At 45.4% G+C, this 20,023-nt stretch overlaps 3 protein-coding genes and 1 non-coding gene across 5 annotated transcripts; 1 reads left to right on the forward strand and 3 right to left on the reverse strand.

The window, feature by feature from the left end:
* Nucleotides 1-211: 211 nt before the first annotated feature.
* cep135 (centrosomal protein 135) lies at nt 212-6,775 on the forward strand. The gene is made up of 25 exons (XM_049764094.1): nt 212-484; nt 743-860; nt 1,131-1,309; nt 1,381-1,548; nt 1,623-1,764; nt 1,837-1,921; nt 1,999-2,127; nt 2,203-2,409; nt 2,494-2,559; nt 2,648-2,798; nt 2,866-3,074; nt 3,147-3,287; nt 3,359-3,499; nt 3,570-3,647; nt 3,745-3,896; nt 3,979-4,094; nt 4,172-4,326; nt 4,450-4,505; nt 4,572-4,740; nt 4,820-4,930; nt 4,996-5,181; nt 5,260-5,469; nt 5,588-5,790; nt 5,857-5,961; nt 6,147-6,775. The coding sequence occupies exons 2-25, from the start codon at nt 748-750 to the stop codon at nt 6,277-6,279; spliced, it is 3,405 nt and encodes a 1,134-aa protein (XP_049620051.1). The 5' UTR covers nt 212-484; nt 743-747; the 3' UTR covers nt 6,280-6,775.
* On the reverse strand, nt 6,391-14,119 carry LOC125994654 (centrosomal protein of 135 kDa-like). 2 transcript variants are annotated; one of them, XM_068652202.1, is made up of 30 exons: nt 14,008-14,119; nt 13,733-13,857; nt 13,468-13,628; nt 13,242-13,409; nt 13,046-13,161; nt 12,759-12,971; nt 12,622-12,687; nt 12,333-12,441; nt 12,092-12,267; nt 11,891-12,016; nt 11,587-11,817; nt 11,387-11,524; nt 11,197-11,325; nt 10,972-11,109; nt 10,750-10,887; nt 10,519-10,647; nt 10,297-10,434; nt 10,069-10,206; nt 9,854-9,982; nt 9,633-9,743; nt 9,376-9,509; nt 9,155-9,270; nt 8,938-9,092; nt 8,692-8,853; nt 8,519-8,629; nt 8,188-8,364; nt 7,900-8,091; nt 7,488-7,690; nt 7,335-7,427; nt 6,391-7,212 (listed from the first exon to the last, which is right to left on the reverse strand). In XM_068652202.1, the coding sequence occupies exons 2-30, from the start codon at nt 13,843-13,845 to the stop codon at nt 7,068-7,070; spliced, it is 4,155 nt and encodes a 1,384-aa protein (XP_068508303.1). In that variant the 5' UTR covers nt 13,846-13,857; nt 14,008-14,119; the 3' UTR covers nt 6,391-7,067. The 2 variants fall into 2 exon arrangements, with proteins under 2 accessions (XP_068508303.1, XP_068508302.1); XM_068652201.1 differs by having other exon boundaries at nt 7,900-8,109.
* Nucleotides 8,388-8,459, reverse strand: trnap-cgg (transfer RNA proline (anticodon CGG)). The gene has a single exon. It is a non-coding gene; the product is annotated as a tRNA-Pro (tRNA).
* A 3,848-nt stretch (nt 14,120-17,967) lies between the features above and the next one.
* On the reverse strand, nt 17,968-19,495 carry chst14 (carbohydrate (N-acetylgalactosamine 4-0) sulfotransferase 14). The gene is made up of 2 exons (XM_049764181.2): nt 19,098-19,495; nt 17,968-19,002 (listed from the first exon to the last, which is right to left on the reverse strand). The coding sequence occupies exons 1-2, from the start codon at nt 19,335-19,337 to the stop codon at nt 18,172-18,174; spliced, it is 1,071 nt and encodes a 356-aa protein (XP_049620138.1). The 5' UTR covers nt 19,338-19,495; the 3' UTR covers nt 17,968-18,171.
* Between the last annotated feature and the right edge of the window lie 528 nt (nt 19,496-20,023).

The raw sequence follows: 20,023 nt of genomic DNA on the forward strand, positions 1-20,023 counted from the left end.
CGGTGTGGAAAAAAAGCCGTACTGTACAACTTGTGAATGTTGCGGCAATATTTGACAAAATGGTAGGAACGTTACAGGACCAAACTCCAAAAACAGGTGAGCCATGACGGTTGTTACCTGAGCACGTAGATTTTTTAAAGTCATTTCAGTCGACAGTAATTAAGTTGCGGTATGAGGCAAAATGGTCGGACCTATTAGATGGATACACCAACCCCTGAGCCTGTCTACACGGGCGACGCTGTTGGGTAAAACGCGCGCCCCCCTCTTTGTTTCTTCCTACCATGGTGACGAATGCTAACCTGAGGTCATCGGCGCTCTTTTCAAACTGCTTAAAAACCACTTAAAAAAAAACGCTCACTCCCAAATAATATTTTTGGGTTCAATATTTTCTCGTGTAATAATTCCCTTGTTACGATAACGCCCATTTCTGCTATGCCAAATTGTCGTAGCTGTCAGACAAAAGTGCTTCCTTACGACTAAGGAGGTAGGTTGGGTTAAATGTAGACATATTTTGAATTTTGTCATGTTAATAAATGATTAAATTGTGCCGCTGTGGTGAACGAGCAGGCTAAAAATGACTAAAAATGTGTTGGGAACTTTTGACGAATGTTAGCTAGCTAGCTAAGTAGTTTTCCTTTCCCGCCTTTTAAATGATATTTGTGGTAGTTTAATACGTTGTGTCCAACGTTGTGGTTTTTTTTTTGTTTGTTTTAACTTTTTTTTTTTTTAAACTCTTTCTTAGGAGTCATGGAGAGCAGCGCGGAGAGGAAATTTATCAACTTGAGGAGGCGTCTGGACCAGCTGGGCTATAGGCATCCTCTGGGGATTGAAAACCTGCCTCTCGTCGAGAAGCTTTTCAGGTAAAACACACCTAAGGAGTCTTGTAATTAATATATATGACGTTTATTTAAACCCAAGAAACGAGCTGGGAATTGAGCAGTATCATTCAAGCGTAAATATGAAAGTTTTGCCATAACCAAAACACCCAAGTAAATTGTTTAGCTCTCCTTTCCTACACACCACAACACATTATTTACTCCTTTTTTTTTCACTTGAGCTTAACTTAAAATTTGCCACGCAACGCTAAGCAAACATCTGAATTAAAGCAAAATAAATGCTCTTTATTTCAGTGATCTGGTCCATACGACAGAAAGCCTGCGCAATGCAAAACTCTCAGAAAAAGCGAGCCAAAACTGTGACGCCCTCCTGGAGCCCTACAGAGCCGATAATGCGAGGCTGGTCAGGGAAAACAACCAGCTTCACCAGGAGGTCCTCAAGTTGAAGGAGGAAATGGAGCATATATCTAGAGGTAAGCTGTAAAGATGTTTTTTAGCCATAAACATGAATAATAATAATCCCCTCCTAAAAATCTTATTTCAGATTTAAAAAACCATGTCAGAAAACTAGACCATGACATGTGCGACCTGAAGTTCTTGAACAATCAGTACGCGCACAAGATCCGCTGCCTGGAGAAGGACGGCAAAGCCAAAGCTGAGCGCATCCTGCAACTGCAGGAAAAGAACTTGCAAGCGGTGGTGCAGACGCCAGGTAATGATAAAACCCGGGGGCATGAACAGATTTTTTTTACACATATACTGAACATCTTGACTTGTTTTTTCCAGGTGGCAAAAAGCACCGCATCGCTTTCCGACGTCAGAGGATGCAGACGGATGAGCTCATCCCTCCACCTGTGACATCGAGGTATCCCGCGGCCCAGCCCGACGATCCGTACTTAGCAGATCTTCTACAACTGGCCGATAACAGGTTGCGATTTCATTTTATTGGATTGTATACAAATTATTATTGTTGATATTTTGATATTATTTTAATTTGTAGGATTGTTGAGCTGCAGAATGAAGTCACAAAAGTCAAGTCAGAGTTAGACGAGTCCCATGAATGCATACAGGTCTTAAATAACCAAGTAAGTAGCCTAGAACTTGTTGGATAATGTGTCATTGACATCTAGAGTGAAGTGATTGGATTTTTTTTTTTTTTTAGGTTGGTGACAGGGACCAGGAGATCGAGCGTCTGAACCGTGCGCTTCACGGAGGCCGACCGCACGATGTCGTCTCTTTGGAGACTCAGAAGGTCAACGACGAGAAACTGATCGCCCACCTCAACCATCAGGTGAGCCCATCGCGCCCATCAAGAAAATTCAGCCCTGCTTTAGGTTAACAAAAAAAATTGCTTTGTGCCAAACAGATTGAGTTTCTGCAAGAGAGCAACATGACACTTGAGCAGAAGGTGAAGGGACTGCAGGACAACTCCTCCAGCAAAGTGGCCGACCTCTCCTTGAAGAACTTTGAACTGTGCCAGGAGCTGACGCACATCGACGACCTGGCCAAGCGGATGGAGATGGATAAGGAGCGAGCCCTGGAAATGGCCGACGTGGAGTTGCGGGATCACAAAGTGAGCACATGCAAGCATGTTATTAACGGCGTGTCTCCTTTAGACAAAACCAAAAATGATTTTTGCTGATTTACTCTGACGCAGGAAGTCATAAAAAAACAACAGGAAGCCATTGATGATTTGGAGAAGAAGCTTAAAAAAATAACAGCGGTGAGTATTTGGCGTAATTGATTTTTATTCGATTATTTTGACCGATGCAATTTGGGATTTACACTTGTCTTATTTGTGTGTATGCCAGGAGCTTTCTGAACGGGACTGTGAAAAGGCCTCTCTTGAAGATCAGTTGATGGAGCTCCAAAGGCAGAAGGAGACATTGGAGGGAACGCTGGACTTCCTGGAGGCGGAGAGTGTCAGGCTACAAGACAAAATGGACAAGATGATGGCTGCTGGTAAGATAACGTTTTCATCTCGTTGTTTTGTTCATGATGTGAAATGTTCCTCTCTGTGCCCTTCTAGACAAAGACATGGTGCTGGAGTTGGAGGCCTTGCGAGCCAAACACGGCGTCTGCGGAAGGGAAGGCTCGCCGTCGCGCCTGGACGCCTTCGTCAAGAGTCTTGAGGAGGAACGGGACCGCTACCGCCAGGAAGCTGAACGCTGCAGACAAGTCAGCAGAGCCAGCAGCCCCATCCGTAGTCCGCTCCGGAGCAGGAGTCCAGTGGGCAAGGTGAGATGATTTCCCCACACTGTATCAAAATTTATTTGTCTATATTGTGAATTTGGAACATACTTTGTTCAGGGAGGCGGGTCCGACATGCTGAAGGAGCGAGACTTCCTGAAGGCGGCTCTGCAGGATGTGGAGGAGCGCATGGAGGACATCCAGACAAATGTGAAAGCGCTCACTGCTGAGAGAGACCACTTTAAACTCATGTATTATCAGGTAATCCACTCTGACCTCTCCCCCAACATATTTGAATTGAGATGGACCCCAAAACGCTCTGGTTAATTCAGGCCCAAGAGGAGCTGCAGGACGCCTGTCAAAGGTCAAGCACGTCCGATGATGTCTTGAACCTCAAGGAGGAACTCCGGCTGGCAGAAAGTAAAATCCTGCAGGTTAAGGCGGAGAGAGACTTACTGATGGAGGAATTTAAGGTTGGTATGCTTCAGTCCAGCGACTCATATAAGCGCTCATACTTTGTTCTTTTATCTTCTTCTTTATTAGGTTGGCCAGACTTCTTCTCTCCCAAACGGACACGGGCAAGAAAAGCGGATTCTTGACATGCAGAATGGCATTCACATTGTAAGCCTGATGTTCAGGGCTTCATCAGCTTTTCCATCGTGTTTGCCACATTAGAAATCTTTTTCTGTTGTCTCGGATATGAATCATCCACGTGAAGCTGGAACAGGAGAACCTGGACCTGCGTTCGCAGCTCTTTGCGCTGAAGGAAAGCAAGCGGGACATGGAGCAGAAGCTGGATGTTCAGTCTAGCGCGCTGCTTCAGAGCACGGAGGAGGTGGCACAGCACAGGAAGACGGCTTCTGCTTTGAGGTTGGTTTGCAAGATGATGCACAGTCGTTCCTTTGAAGCTTGTTTGCTCAATTCCTCCAAACATCTTCTTTTTATATGTCAGGCTGCAGGAGGAGCAAATGCAGTTTTCACTCTCCGACCTCCAACACAAGCTGTCTATAAAGACCTCCGAGCTTCACGCTGCTCAGGAACAGATGGAAATTCAGAATGAAAACTTAGGTGATTATTTTTGCTGTTAAACCGTTTTTTTTTTTTTAACAATTGGGCTGAGTGGGTTCTCCGTTTTTGTCTGGCAGCAATGTTGCGTCAGCAGGTGTCCAAGTACAAGCAGGAGGCGGAACGCCTTCAGTTCTCCTTCTCTTCGCTGGATAAGGAGAAGGATGACCTGCAAGATGAGGTGGATCAAAAAGCAGAGAAGCTGGTTAGTCTTCAGGAGGAACTGGAAAACAAGGTAGAGCTACCATTTTTTTTATTTTTGACACAACCTGAGTGTTGTTTCTCAAACAAGCTTGTTGATAACATGTCATAAGAGTTTCCACTGCTATTATTACAAATGTCTTTTTTTTTTTTTCAGGCAAAGACACTTGAGGATGTGAGACTCAGAGTCACCACGATGGAGAAATCTGTGGCGTGAGTAGACTTTTTTTGTGTTTTGGCCACCATACCTAACAGTGATCCCACACATTTGTGTTTTAGTCAACTCCAGGGGGCGCTAAACAGCCGCGAGAGGGAGATCGCCCGTCTGAAGAAACAGTTGGACGAAACCCAAATGGTGCTGGGGGGAGTACAGAAAACCAACGAGCTCACAGCCAAGGAAAATAAAAGGCTTCGGGAGGACCTGACTATTATGACCAGAGAGAACCAAGTCAGGATCATGTGATTACGATTATCTTCCGAAAAGCAAAGAACGAACTGCCAAGTTTTGCTTCTTTTGTCTCGTCTAGACCGTCCACGAGGAGATGGATGCGACTTTACGTGAGCGCGATGAGCTGAAGCTGCGAGTGCACTCTTACATAAGCGCCGTAGCCAGGGTTGAGAAGCAGTTGAAGGCAAAGGTGAGAGAACGACATCGATATACGATTATAAAGCATCAGCTGACTGTGACGTGTGGGCCTCGCAGGATCAGGAGAAACTGGACCTTCTGGACCGCTACCGTACGGCTCACTTGGACGTGGAGGAGCGGAAGCACAGGCTGCAGCAGATTGAGGCGATCACCAACTCCATCCGCCTGGAGCTCCTCTCCTCAGAGGCAGAACGCCAGCACCTGCACGGAATTGTCAGCCACAAGGAGCTGGAGATCCAGCAGGTGAGACACACAACCCCTAGGTCCTGGATTTACATTGGAAAAAGTCAGCCATTTTGAATTGTGTTGCTTTTTCTCTAGTATGTCCAAGCCCTGGAGGCGTACGAGTCCAAAGTGTCGACGCTGGCCCAAACCATGGCCCGACTGGAGGAGGAGCTGCACAAAGCCCAAGAGGAGAAAGCGGGCCTCACGTCTGACTTGGCCTCTGTCCGGGAACTCTGCGTCAAGCTGGACACCGACAAGGAGCTGACCGCGCGAAGTTTGACGACCAAGAGCATGGAGCTCGAGAGGGTGCGCGAGGCAGAAAATGGACCAAGTGATGGCTCATAACTAGAAAAACTCCAGAAACTCCAAAAAGTCCAGAACCACTGTGCTGTACATCACTAAAGTTGACTTTGGTCTCATCCAGGTGAACGAAGAGCTGGAGGACGTGCGCTCCGAAGCGGAGCTGCTGAAAAAGCAGCTGGCCAGCGAGCGACTGGCGACGCAAAGTGTGGAGAAGCTGCTGTCCACCAACCGCCAAAAGGAGATACAGACCCACCTGACGGCCAGTGAGAAGGAATCCGAGCTCAAGGTTCTGCGCGACAGGCTCACCTTGGCTGACAAGAAGAAGTAAGGACGCAAAAGCTGGAAAATCACAGATATGCAATGAATGTCAACAAAATTGCCGTATGACAGCGTTGAGCACGCGAGAGAGGTGTCCAACCTCCGCACTAAAGTCTCTCAGCTGCAGACGGAGATGGACGTCCTCAACAGACAGCTGACATCAGAACGCTTTGAACGGTGAGTTCAGTGATCGCCACCTAGTGGTGAATGAATCAACACTGAAGTTCTGTTGACTTTGAATATCCTGAAGCTCATACACAGTAGAAGGATTACCAGCAACTGAGTTTGGAGCTTAAGAGGTTCTGCTGTAACCTGTTAAAAAAAAATAGTAGTTTGACGCCATTGTGTGTGTGTGCTGCCAGCGAGAGGGCGATACAGGAAATGCGTCGGCAAGGTCTGTCCATCTCGCCTCTGAGGAGCGCATCGTCCCTCAACGTCTCAACGGGCTCGCAGCGCACGTCCATCAACAGCTCCACTCCACAGTCAGATAATTAATATTTCATTCTTCTCCAATTTACAGGAGCCATAATGGTACCTTGACTTAAGAGTGGCCCTCAAATCACCACATGCGTTAGCTCAAATTAAAAAATAATAATAATATAATAATTTGATGTTGAAATTTCCATTTATTGGAGTAGTTCGATTCAAAACACATCAGCTAAATTACAATATTCATTAATAACTCCTAATAAATTAGGTGGTGTTTTATTTAGTGAGTTTCATTTTGAATGGAGCAACAAAAATATATGAACATATCCAACTGCAAATGTATATACATTATGAAATATTTTGTTTCTTTCACCGTCCTTCATAAAATAATTGTATAATAGCTCTACCAGCACTTGCCAACTAGTATTTATTGAGCCGTAGAATTATGCTTGAATTTTGGATTTTCTGTGCAATATAACATTGTTTACCTCCATTTTTTTTTATTTTTCCCTCGTCATGTTATAAAATACTTTGTTGAATAAACATGGATTGTGTTTTCATACCATTTACTCCCATGAATATCCATGGGTCAATGTGACCCGCTGCATGTTTAACCATCAACAGAAGGTGAGAAGAGGGAGAAAATGCTCCAATATCTCCAATTATTCAAGCCCTACTACGAGCAGTGAAAATCCGTAAGTAATGTGGAATATTTTGTACACTATCTGCTACAAAATGGCAGCTAAGCACTACTTTTGTCCAATGAAACTCATCTACTGACTCTAACAAAGCTCCCTGGCAGCAGAGCATGTAGATGTTCAAACTGTGGGGTCACTTGAGTCCAGGATCTTCTGTCAGGTAAGCCCAAAGCTGACCTCTTCTTCTTGGATTGAGGTGTCGGGGGCTGGCTGATGAGAAGCAGGCTGGTGGTCTAAGGGCGAGGAGGCCCTCAGGGGTCTGAAGGTAACATCTTGCGAGGGCGTGTCCTCAAGGGCATTGCTGTCGGGAAAGACCACACCGGGATGTAAGGTCACTTTTAAAAGTTACAATTGTGTCAACTCAGATGACCAAGACTTGAACAATTGAGACTGAGTCATCTCCCATTGCAGCTTACGGCTCACCGCTCATGACCTTTACGACTCAAAACTTCCATCTCGCTCTTCAGATGATCGATTTTCCTCCGGAGATTGGTCACCTCCCTGGCGTGCGCCGCGCTGCCGAAGCAAAACATTTGTGATCATCAAAATCTCAACAAATGTGCGCCGAAGTCTTACATCTTCTCATCGGCCAGGGCGAGCTTGTGGCGAAGGGCTTTAAGCTCCGCCTCTTTCTCGCTGACCTCCTGGTAGGCTTGGAACATCTCCTGTCGATTGGTGGACAGCATGGCCTCCATGTTGCGAACCAGCAGCTTCTCGCTGGCCAGGTGCTCTTTGATGAGAACCACCTCTGTCAGAGCGTCCTCCTCTCTTGTCATCGCCTTGGCAACACACAAACGGCGAGGTGAGTTCGAATATTTGGTGACTGGACTTCAGGTTTCTGTTTATTATTTTAATCATCGATAGAGTCGATTATTTTTGTGAATAATCAATAAATTGGATTAAACAAAAATGTTTTCATCAGAATTTAGTGTCAGCTTTTAAAAATCAATTTCTGTCAGTCTAGATTTTTATTTTCGGACTCACTCACCCTCTCAAGTTCCATGCTCTTGAGCAAAAGTTGCCGGGCGGCGATTTCCTTCTCCGCGTCCATTTTGACGCAGATCTCTCTGACTGACACCAGTTCAGCCAGGAGAGTCACTTTCTCCTCCTGATGGACGCGGACCTCCTCCTCGAGTTGAGACGTCTCCTGGGCCAACGTCGCCACTTGCGCCTTGTACGTCTGCAAGTCATGCATGTGCTAGAGAGGCAAAGAAATCTCGTTTTGGGTCACTCCGACCCTCAAGAAGACAAGCTCGCTAGAAAAATGGGGTCTCACCTGCTGAATCTCCCGCATCTTCTTCCCGAGGACTTCGTGCAGATGTTGCCGTTCCGTCTCGGACGAGAGGAGCTCCATACGGACGGTACCGATGAATCCCTCCACCTGCTGCAGCCGCTGCTCCCGCTCCTGCACGTCCGAGCGGAAGCGCTCCGCCAGGTCCTGGTTCTCCTGATCCTGCAATACGTTTTATAATAAGAGGGCTCGTCCGGGATTTGAACCCGGGACCTCTCGCACCCGAAGCGAGAATCATACGACTAGACCAACGAGCCACATTTTCATCCTCCTCTCTCCTGCTATAAGAGTCAGTAAGAATCCACGTGAAGTTCACCTTTGTCTTCAAGATGTTCTCAATCCTGGACACCGTATTGACATAAGAATGGACTCTCAGTTTGAGCTCCTCACGCTCACGCAAAGCCTCCTCCATCTTTTCATGTGCAACCTAGACGAGATGATTCGATTTGAATCAAGTAGGACTTGACCGGCGCGTATTCATGTACCGACTTGCTTCTCCTGCGTCATGGCGGCCACGTCGTCCTGCAGCCTCCTGTATTCTCCCATGATCAATTCGTTGTCTCTTCTGATTTGCAACAGCGCTTCCTGATGGGTCTCCAGCAACCTCTGAGCGGCCTGCTCCTTCTCCTGGCTTCTTAGTTCCACGTCCATCTGTGATGGCGATACTCACATCAGAGGTGCGTTTTATTATTTCGACTCTTCCTGAAGACGTGTATGGATGACAACAGAAGCAACCTTCTTGCCAAGCTGCTCCTGGAGAAGCGCCAGTCTCTTAGTCTTGGCCACCACCTCCTCCTCCAGGACGTCCTTTCTTATTTTCAACGCTGAGAAAGAAATGCGGAGGACCTCGGCTTCCTGCTTGTGCTGGTAAATTTGCTGACTCAGCGACTCTAGCAAAATATTTGCAAAGAATGAAACTTGGGTACTCATGGAACAAGTTCTACAGCCATACCGATGATGTCCTTCAGTTTTTCCATCTGGGACTGAGTGGTGAGTAACTCGTTGTTCTTCACAGACAGCATTTGTTGGAGGTCCAAAAGCGCGTATTGAATCTGCTCTTGTTGCTGCCTTAAGAGAATTTAAAGTTTTCACACTGCACTTAGACTCCGTCAAGTCAAGGTCCCGCTTTGGTCTTCATCACATTCCCCCGTCTCGATACTCCCTAAAACCAACCTAAGACCGGAGACTGCTATTCTCTCTCTTGCCGTCTCCTCCGGATTGTGAAGAAGCCCGACATAATGAGCATCCATCTGCCGTTCGCGATCCCGTAGCCCGAGAACCTGTGAAGGCAGCTCCGGGTTCTCCAGCTTGATCCCACAACACACAAAGAATGAGTGAGGAGTCACACAAGAACTTTGAGGGAGGAGTGTTGATGAATACAAATCAAAGTTCCAGATTAGGCGAAGAACCTTTGATGGAGTTACAGATACCTTCAATTCTTTGTCAGATGTCACCGGATGGATTGTTTCTTCTGCCACTTGACTCCTGTCTCTCAATGTTTGGACCAACACCGGAGCAGATGTCCTCGGATCGCCATCTTTCTGATTTGGATGGATAGTTCGGATATTAATTTGGTTTTTGCACATTTCTGATCTACTCTGGATTAGCGGTAGAAAATGGATGGATGCGTGGATTAAAGTTCTGCGCTAACCTTCTTCAGTGAGTCTTTTTCAGTGATCAACTGCTGGATTTTTTCTTCTGCCAGTCTGAGCTTCTGTTCCAGTTTGATGGTTTCTGCAGAGGTTTCTTGGTGCTGCGCTTCGTGCTTCAGCTGATGTTTCTGATTTTGATGCACATCGTTAATTCAATGGATCAAATTTATGACCTTAACTTGATACTGGTGGTTGGTTAGCAATTTGCGCTAACCTCAAATTCCTTCTTCAGTGAGTCTTTTTCTGTGATCAACTGCTGGATTTTTTCTTCTGCCAGTCTGAGCTTCTCCTCCAGTTTTACAATTTCCGCAAAGATGTTTGAGTGCTGCTCATCTTGGTTCAGCTGAAGGATCTAATTTTGATGGATAGTTAGGACAGTTATTCAGTTTATGCAATTTTTATGACCTTAACTTGTTTTCCTTTGTTAGCAAACTATGCTAACCTCAAGTTGCTTCTTCTGTGAGTCTTTCTCAGCCATCAACTGCTGGATTTTTTCTTCTCCCAATCTGACCTTCTCTTCCAGTTTAACATCTTCCTCTGAGGTTTCTGTGTGCTGCTCGTCGTGCTTCAGGTGATGTTTCTGATTTTGATGGACATTAATTCCGTTTTTGCAAATTTATAACCTTAACTTGCTACTGGGGCTTGGTTACCAAATTGCGCTTACCTCAAGTTCCTTCTTCAGTGAGTCTTTTTCAGCCGTCAACTGCTGGATTTTTCCTTCTGCTAGTCTGAGTTTCTCTTCCAGCTTGAGAGTTTCCGCAGAGGTTTTCGAGTGCTCCTCATCGTGCTTCAGCTGACGTAGGTGATTTTAATAAATAGTTAGGACAGTCATTCAGTGTATGCAAATTAAAAATCTTAACTTGATACTGGTGGTTGGTTAGTAAACTGCACTAACCTCAAGTTTCTTCGTCAGTGAATCTTTTTCAGTCATCAACTGCTGGATTTTTTCTTCTGCCAGTCTGAGCTTTTCTTCCAGTTTGAGGATTTCCTCCGAGGTTTCTGAGTTCTGCTCGTCACGCTTAAGCTGACGTTTCTGATTTTTATGGATAGTTAGAAAATAAATTCTGTTGATGCAATTTTATAACCTTGTTTTCCTTTGTTAGCAAACTACGCTAACCTCAAGTTGCTTCTTCTGAGAGTCTTTTTCTGCTGTCAACCGCTGGATTTTTTCTTCTGCCACTCTGAGCTTCTCTTCCAGTTTTTTGATTTCCGCTGTAGTTTTTAAGTGCTCCTCGTCGTGCCTCAGTTGACATATCTCCATTTGATGGATAGTTAGGACATGAATTCAGTTTATGACCTTAACTTGATAGCGGTGCTTGGTGCAACTACAAACTGCACTGACCTTCAGTTCCTCCTTCAGTGAGTCTTTTTCAGTCGTTGAATGCTGGATTTTTTCTTCTGCCAGTCTGAGCTTCCCTTCCAGTGTCACGATTTGTGCAGAGGTTTCTGGTTGCTGGTCGTCATGCTTCAGCTGTGCTATGGAGAAGGAATTTGTAAGTGAAGAGCAGATCTGGGCATCTCCCAGTACTTGCCTTCATTTCCTCCATCTGAGCATCTTTTTCTGATTTCATTTTCTGGACTTCATCTTTTGCCTCTTTGAGCTTTTCTTCCAGTTTCAACATTTCAGCAGATGTTTTGGAGTGGTGCTCCTCATACTGCAGCTGCTTTTGCTATGGATTAGAAAAATAATAATTTGATCCAGCATGGACACAGGAGACTCTCCAGTACTGACCTTCAATTCCTCCATCAGTTCGTCGTTCTCCGATTTCAGCATCTGAATATCCATTTCCGCCTTTTCAAGATGATCTCCCAGTGAGTCTTTTTCAGAGGTCAAACACTGGAGATTTTCTTTTGCCCCTTGGAGCTCCTCTGAAAGCTCTGCGATTTTTTCCTTTGCCAGGCGAAGCTGCTCTTTCAGGTTTCTGATTTCAACAGAAGGTCCTGCAGGCTTCTCCTGCATTTGCTGGATGAGGAAATGGCTTGCATTAAATTTACTCATCTTGTTGCTGTTCTAGGTTAAAACTGTGTCGACTAACCTGAAGTTCCTCCTCCAATATATCTTCTGTCACCTGGTCTACTTCTTGCTGGACTTTGTTTTCGGCCTCTTTGAACCGATCCTTGGGGTTTCGAATTTTGGGCGACATGTTTAAGCTGTCTTGGGCCTTATGCAAATTAAGAGACACCCGTCAAGATGTTTCTCTTGTATTTTCAACAAATTGATGTTCTGGGTCTCTTACCTCAATTACGGGACTCCTCCCTCGAATGTTCTTATAGTGTTCAACCTCCTGACGATAGTGATCCCTTTCTTCTTCCAAACTCTGGACAAAGGCATCCAGACGCGATGGCGAGCGTTCCAGTCCGCAAATGCCGTATTTAGTCCGCCAACCCTCCAACTCCAGAACCAAGACTTTCTCTGGTGGACAGTCTCTTGTGGGATCACTCAAACAAAATCCAAGTCTAAAATGCGCTGCAGCTTACCAACAGACATCATCTTCTCCACTTTGGCCTGCAGCCTGCTATTCTCTTCCTCCAGAAACTCCAACATTGCCTCAAATTTTTCATTCTGCTCCCTTAGGTTATAAGCTTCCTGGAAGAAAAAAAAAAAAGAAGAAATAACAAGAAGACAATGGGCTTACATTGTTCTGATGGTCAATATTTTTCAGCTCTCGTTCACGTTCCTCTGGTAGTTCTGAAGTCTGCAATCGGGAATGAGGAGTGAAACGGACGGTGGGTCGAGATGACTACTTCGATATGTAGCAATATGTACCATTGTATTTTTACTAAGCTGATCCTCCAATTCTCTAATGACTCCCTGAAGCTTTCGGATAACGGCCTGTTGGAGAAACAAATCTTCCGTTTTTTGATGTTTCTCCCCAAAATAATCCAAGTGATCTTCATTCTCACTTTCAGATCTTGCAACTTCCATTCAGCCTTTTCCAACTTTTGCTTCTTTTCCATCTCCATCATCTTGGCGAGGTTGCGAATGTCCGTGATCTCTTGACACAGTTCGTGGTTCTTTGAGGTGAGCTCGATCACTTTACTCGAGGACTTGCGCTGCGCTGATTTGAGCTTCTGCTCCAGGGCCATGTTGGTCTCTTGGAGTTCATCCATCAGTGTCTGGTGAGACATTGAAACATGTCGTTAAAAGAAATATCTGAAGAGGGAACTACTTTCATTTCTGATTATTGTACTTGATTATTTGAGTGTTGTATGCTCTCTTGAGAATTTTCCAGCTCTGCTTTTAAGTTTGTGAGTTCCTCGTGCAGAAGATCATCAGCATTAGGTGATGCACATAGATTGTTTCTATCTAAGGAAGGACAGAACAGGTTTAATTATTCAATCAAGACTTCTGTGCTAACCCTCCAACCCAAAGCCCTGCGACTTTACCTACTGCCTGCACCCAGATGTTGACATTTTTTCGTCGTAATTGACGGATGAGCTTGGCCTTTTCTTTGCAGTCCTTCTCAAGGCTGTGCATCTCGTGCAAATACTGCTCGTTCAAAGACTTGAGCAACGTGACGTCATTTTCCAGCTTCGTGATGTAGACCTTCAACTCTGGATTGAGATGTTTCACAGGGTCACCGCAGGGCTTGATAATTATGATCACACTTACCTCTGGTCACCTGGGCTCTTTCACCCCTCACCATCATGAGCTCAAAGTGAAGCTCTTGGTTCTCCCGCGTCAGGCGGACATCAGTGTTTTGGCTTTCTTTTTCTGACTTGGCTGTTGATCGTTGAGATTCGCGCAGGCTTTCCGTGGTGTGGACCAAATCACTGAACATTATACAGATGATTTGAGTTTCAAGTGCGTAACTTTGTCACTTTCACAATCAGTTGACAATCTCAGAATGATCAGAAAGGAGAAATGATGGCTGCACCTGAAAAGTTGCTCAACAAGTTGCACGGACTCTTCTCCGAGGTTGTCGTTGTAACCCAGCATGTGCAGGCGAGCCCTCAGCTTGGACCATTTTGTATCTTTGTTGCTGTCCATGGTGCTTATCTGCTACAAATATTGAAGAATTGTCAATCATTAACTTTTAGATTGCTCTGATGAATGGTATATATGTGCTTGCTGCTGTCTACTGGCAGATATCCATTTTTTTTTTTTTTGCGAAAATACTCAAGACAACCCAAATTAAAATTTCATACATACCTGTGAGGAAAGTCCGCAACTAGACTTTGCAAAAACTACTGTATTTGTGTGTCCAAAGTTGGACCTGTCTTGTTAGGATCATTGCGTTTGTAATGTGAATATTTATTTTATTTTTTTAAGAAAGAAAAAAATGACGGGTTGCCTTTATGACGCGTTAAATAGGATCAAGGTTGATTGCCCTCGTGACTTTTTTTTTTTTTTAAATTGCTATTTTAATGAAACGTGCAAACATCCTGTCCAAAATAATATTCTTAAAAATAATAATATTGAAATAATATTATCATGAACGATAATAATTACTCCAAAGTGGCATTGCCGTACAGTTGCGCCTGCCTTTTATTACGTTGTAAACCGTAGCTAGCGCAATTCTGCGAGTTAGCCGATGACGTCACACGACGCTGACCGTAAACATTTACCAAGCTTTCATTTGCGGGCGAACACTTATCGTCGTGTTTTTCAAACGGCGTATGTGTAATATAAAACAATATTTTTAACTATTTAACGCGCTGTATACTTTCGTAATTGCACTTTTAGTGTAAAGTAGTTAGGGGGGCGGGGGCGCCCTGGCTTTGCAATATACCCACGTCGGAACTGTCAACTAGGAATCCTGAAAAATTCTGAAAAATGCAGTGATGTCACTGCGGAGCCGCCACACGGGACGGGAAAGGCAGCAGGAACATGTCACCAGAGGTCAAATTAAAATACCCTATTATTAATCTGATGATACCATGCCAACATTGTTGTTGTTGTACTACCGTTTCACGCCTCCAGAGGGCTCTAAAGTTGGGGCCTGCCCTTTCTTGCAAAAATGTAGAATGAAATATTTAATAAACCGCATTTGTCACATTTTTGCTCACGTGAAAAGCAGCTTGGTGTTCCTAAAGAATGCAGACCCATGAAGTCAAAGCTCTTCCTCCTAAATCGCCTCATCATGCGGAAGGAGATGATCGACAGCGGCCGGCAGATGGAAGGTTTGTTGAGAAGTTACTTTTTGTCCTTGCGCCCTGCTTAATTTTTTATTTTTGTAGGCTTCACGGGTTGCAGACAGACATCACCAAAGTCAAATCGGACCTGGAGAATGCCCACGGGTGCATCAAACTCTTACTCACCCAAGTCAGTTAACAACTACTATAACTCTGAGTTGTTCATGTTGTCACTGAGTTCCCCCCCGAAACACTTTTTCTAGGTCGCCGAGAGGGACAAAGAGATCAACAATCTAAATCATGCACTTCATGGACCCCGGGACGTCGCTTCAGAAGCTCAAAACGACACCCATAAGAAACTCTTCGCCTATCTTACCCTTCAAGTAAAGCCACGTTATTATTAATCTAATGATAGTTCACAATCTGAATTTTTAAAGCTAATAAATGTTCATAACATGGCACTTTTTTATTTAAATGACTTTATTGCAAATGATTTCATCACACAGGTCGAGTACCTGCAAGAGAGCAACAAAGCATTGGAGCAGAAGCTGGAGGAACTGCAACACAAATCTTCCACCGAAGTGGCCGACCTCTCCCTGAAGAACATCCAACTGTGTCAAGAGCTGACGCAGAAGAACGACATCATGCAGAAGACCAAGATGGATAAGAAGAGAGTGCTGGATATCGCTTACCGGAACTTGTCTGCTTCCAAAGTGAGAATACTCGAAGCAGGAAATGAGAGAAGAGGATAAAAAAAAAATAATAATAATCTTATCCATTTTCCTTATCTTCATAGGAAGTCATTCTAAGTCAGCAGGAAGTCATTAAAGATTTAGAGGAGAACCTTTTAAAAATCAGAGCGGTAAGTCAAGAATAAAAAAACTTGTGAATTGAAACGACCTCATGAAATTCCGCCTCTTGTGTTTTTGTATTCTCAGGACCCCCTTGAGACCAGTTCAAGTAGTTTACTGAGATTGGATCGGATTGTTGACCTGGAAAACGCCGTCCAGAAGGTTAAGTTTCAATTTGAGCCATTGTATTCATCTAAGATGTCTTGCTTGTCACCGTTGGACTTTTCGTGGGAAACACAGAAATATTACAACGATGACACAAAAGGAAATGTATCCAATCAGATTCACTTGAAAAGTTTTGACGTGTTGTGTGTTGAAGCTGGAGCGAGAGAGGTTGGAGCTACATGAACAGCTCTTGCTGCTGAGAGATGGAAAGCACCATGGAGAACCTGCCGAGCGACACCGGGACGGTAGGAAGGAGACAAAGCGGAGAAAATCAACTCGTGCTCAAAGGTTTATTTTTGAAATACTTCAGTTGAATTGTTTGATCCCCAAATCTTTGCTGTGAATAAAGTTTGAAATGTTACTCTGGTGGATGGAGACTATATTTTCGTTTATGGAAGAATATTGTCTTTTGTGTTAGTCAACTGCAGGGGGCGCCAAACAGCCGCCAAAGGGATCTCACCGGCCTTCCAAAACAGCTGGATGAAGCCCAAGAAAGCGTCGTGAGAGAGAACATGAGGTTACAAGATGACCTAACCACACTGACCAAAGAGAAGCAAGTAATAACAGTCATCATTTTTATTCCTTATATTTAAGTATTTATTTTTTGGGCCAAAACACCAAGTTGTATTTTCTCTAGGCTGCACAAGCCGGGATGGAGGTGGTTTTGCGTGAGCGGGATGAACTCAAGATAAGCGTGCGCTCTTATATTAATGCGATGTACAGGATCGAGGATGTGCTGAGGACAAAGGTAAGCGATTCACAACTAAACTCAGATTTTTTCTCTGGGTTGGCATCTGACTGAAGTGTAAACGGCAGGATCAGGAGAATTTCGAGCTGGTGGAACGCCTGCAAGCGGCGCAATCGGACTTGCAAGCGCGGGAGCAGAGGCTGCGGCAGGTGGAAGGCCTTGTCGGCGCCATCGGCGTGGAGCTCCGCAAAGCCCAGGAAGGGCCGGCTGCGATCCTTTCCGACCTGGCTTACGTCCGAGAGCTCTGCGCCAGACTGGACACGGACAAGGAGCTGGCCACCTGCGAGCTTACGTCTAAAAGCGTGGAGCTCGCCATGGTGAGTATCAACTGGGTAATTATGAAAGAAAATCATTATGTTAATAAGCAGTTGAATTTTTTTTTCAGGTTAAAAAGGAGCTGGAGAGTGAGAAGGCCACCGTGCGCAACCTCGAGACGTTACTCGCCGCTGCTCTTCAGAAGGTCAGCGACAGAGAAGCCAAGCTGAGGGCGCTACGAGACAGACTCACCCCAGCTCAGAATATGACGTAAGCCAAATTGTCATTGCTAAGAACATAAAATACTTTTTCCACTGACTGGCTTGATTATATTTACAAACGCACTTTTAACACTTTGCTGTTTATCAGCGGCGACTGCAACCGTGCGAGAGAGGAGACCAATCAAGTACCTCAGTGACGGACGGAGCCCAGCGACCGAACGAACGCGGGATCCACCGGGGAGCAGTGAGTTACCAGGCGGATACCTTTCGTGCAGTCTCGCTCAAACACATCAAGGTAATGTATTTTTTTTTCTTTCTTTCTGTCTGGTAGGACTTGGCTTTGGATTCAAATAGGCAAAATGAGACTATTCCCATACGTGGACACCCTTGTGAATTTCCTGAGCACCCCCGTTACTCAATGTATAGAGTCCCATTTGATATATATATCTATATATTTATATATGATTTATTTTTAGATTCCTTAGCCTTTATAAACAACTCAACCGTGTATATTTGGCTCCAATAGTAGAACTGAGCTACATGTGCAGACACGCCTGAAGTTTGCCAATGAGTAGCAACTAAGCCAAAAAAAATTTGTGTACTCCTTTTCGACAGATATTCAGTCTCTTACCATAATCTACAAATATAAACATTTGAAACGGTTCATGGCAATGTACGTGCTTCAAATTCCAAACGGGATCAAATTATGATATGTTGAGTGAAAATAATCCGCAACCTGCTGACATTGTTTGCCGTGCGCTTTAGTCGGATCAACAAAAGTCATGAGACGTCTCGGGTGAAAATGTGAAGAGTCTTTATAGAAAAGTAGAAAAATAGAGAACAGTACAAATTTACGAAAGACCTGACGTGACGTGGGGAAGAAAACGTGTCATTTTGGCTACAATAAGATATATGCCACAATGGCCGCCATTTTTTTTTCCCCCTTCTCATGGCCTTGCTACAAATAAGCCTTTTAAACACTAATCCAGTTCATTTTTTTTTCAATGCCGGCAATGCTCAGTGCTCGTGTTTGGGAACTGATACGCGAAGATGGAGAAGTCTAAAATGTACTTGGGCAGGAGCTCCCTGAGGAGCTTCTGCGGCAGGCTGCATAGGTAGTAGTGCAGCGTGTCCGCCGTGACGGGTTTGTACCACGACTGCCTCGCCGGGAAACTGACGTGCGGCGGCGCCCCGACTCTCCGCAGCACATAGTTGGCGTCCCGCGTCAAGTGCTCGTAGGAGCCGATGAAGTCGTAGTGCAGCGCGCAAGGCTGGCACAGGTTGTACATGGGCATCCAGTGGTCGTTCATGCGCTCGACGTCTTCATCCAGAAGGTAGCGAACGAACTCGGTGAAGGTGACGTCGTCACCGGCGCTTTGCGAGCTCTTACCGCTGGGGTTCTTGCGGTAGCGTTTGACGATCTCCACGCCGTACTTGCGCTGGAACGACTCGATCTCGCCAAACTTGTTCCTGTAGGCGGAGAGCAGACGGTCCATGGGCTCGCGTACGAACATGAACTTGAAGTAGTGCTGCAGCCGGTAGCGAATCCCCTCCGGCTTGAACGAGGACAGAAAAGTCAGGTCGTTGCGGTGATCCATCTTGATTTTCACGTCCACGCTCTCCAGCGTGCCGCCCAACACCTTCAGCACGCGCTTCCAGTTGGAGCAGGCCACCTTGGGCACATAGCAATACAGGAAGCGGTACTCGTCGTTGACCAGCACATGCTGCAGCAGCGTCTTCCTCTGCTGCGGCGTCAGCGACCACAGGCTGTGCGGCATGTTCTTCTGGCTGCACATGGACGTCATGGTCCGGTTTCGGATGTCCTGCAGGATCTGGACGGGAAAAGGATTGCAGGTGAGCATCAGGTATCTTCAATCCCCCCCCCCCCCCCCCCCCACGTCTCTCGACTTCCGCTCCACTCTCTTACCTGCGAGTCCACGTCCTCCGCCGCTCGTTCCTGTCGGCTCATGTGCCGGCCGACATCGTCTTTCCTACTTCCCCGGGGTGGAGGAGTCTCCACACCGTTGAGCATTCCTTTCTCGATCATGAGCAGCAGGCCTCCAGATGCGACGATCACCAGGAACGTCAGCACGGACGGCAGCACCGCGGCGGACGGGCTCCGAAAGTCGCCGCTTCTGTTTGCCCTGTCCGGCCATCGGGGAGCCATCGCCGGATCGTCCGACACGTTATCAGGCCGCCTCTGAGGAAGTTGTTTCTGAAGATAACTGGCTAATAAAACAGTCTTGAAGATAACTGGCTCAGAAAACAAAACCCGTTGGATGCGTTATCTACCACGTACCCATAGTTAACTTTTCTTCAGACAACAACCACGAGTAGCGTTTCCTGTCAGACTTTCAAAATAAAACCCCCAAGTTAGTTTGCGAAAAACGGCGATAATACAATAGTGATGATGAATGCTGTTTCATATGCGCATTCACCGAATTCCTCTTTAATGAAAAGTCAATTTTATTTTTTCAAATTCAAGACATAGATGTTTTTACTGGCGCACAAAATGAGCCGTACACAAAAATCACCTTGTTCAAAGAACCAACACAATGCAAGAACTCGCAACAAATTACATACCTGAAAATCAGTGTGACTTCGCGAGACCAGTTCAGATATGCGTCGTCACGAATTTACACGCTAAATCAGGTGCGTCCGATCGAACCCAGGTTAAGAACCACAATGTATGATCGATCATATGTAATTATTCCAGACTTCCAGTTACGTTGAGCTCTTACATTCTAACTCCTCCCCTAAAGCCTATCAGCATGATTTAAAGCCAAATTCCAAGTGATTAATCCGTTGTGCACAGGCAACAGCTCTAGGAGCACATTATGTTTTTGATTCACA

The sequence above is a fragment of the Syngnathus scovelli genome, chromosome 10 (genome assembly GCF_024217435.2).
Source record: "Syngnathus scovelli strain Florida chromosome 10, RoL_Ssco_1.2, whole genome shotgun sequence".
NCBI lineage: Eukaryota > Metazoa > Chordata > Actinopteri > Syngnathiformes > Syngnathidae > Syngnathus > Syngnathus scovelli.

What these genes read in the sequence shown, in the direction of transcription:
- cep135 (XM_049764094.1), top strand. Translation starts at nt 748, where the DNA reads ATGGAGAGCAGCGCGGAGAGGAAATTTATCAACTTGAGGAGGCGTCTG. An exon ending in CTACAACTGGCCGATAACAG is followed by an intron (nt 1,765 to 1,836) that starts GTTGCGATTTCA and finishes TTTAATTTGTAG; the next exon opens with GATTGTTGAGCTGCAGAATG. An exon ending in AATTCAGAATGAAAACTTAG is followed by an intron (nt 4,095 to 4,171) that starts GTGATTATTTTT and finishes TTTGTCTGGCAG; the next exon opens with CAATGTTGCGTCAGCAGGTG.
- LOC125994654 (XM_068652201.1), bottom strand. Translation starts at nt 13,845, where the DNA reads ATGGACAGCAACAAAGATACAAAATGGTCCAAGCTGAGGGCTCGCCTG. An exon ending in CTCAGATGGAGGAAATGAAG is followed by an intron (nt 11,326 to 11,386) that starts GCAAGTACTGGG and finishes TCCATAGCACAG; the next exon opens with CTGAAGCATGACGACCAGCA. An exon ending in ATAGCAGTCTCCGGTCTTAG is followed by an intron (nt 9,271 to 9,375) that starts GTTGGTTTTAGG and finishes AATTCTCTTAAG; the next exon opens with GCAGCAACAAGAGCAGATTC.
- chst14 (XM_049764181.2), bottom strand. Translation starts at nt 19,337, where the DNA reads ATGGCTCCCCGATGGCCGGACAGGGCAAACAGAAGCGGCGACTTTCGG. An exon ending in CGGAGGACGTGGACTCGCAG is followed by an intron (nt 19,003 to 19,097) that starts GTAAGAGAGTGG and finishes TTTCCCGTCCAG; the next exon opens with ATCCTGCAGGACATCCGAAA.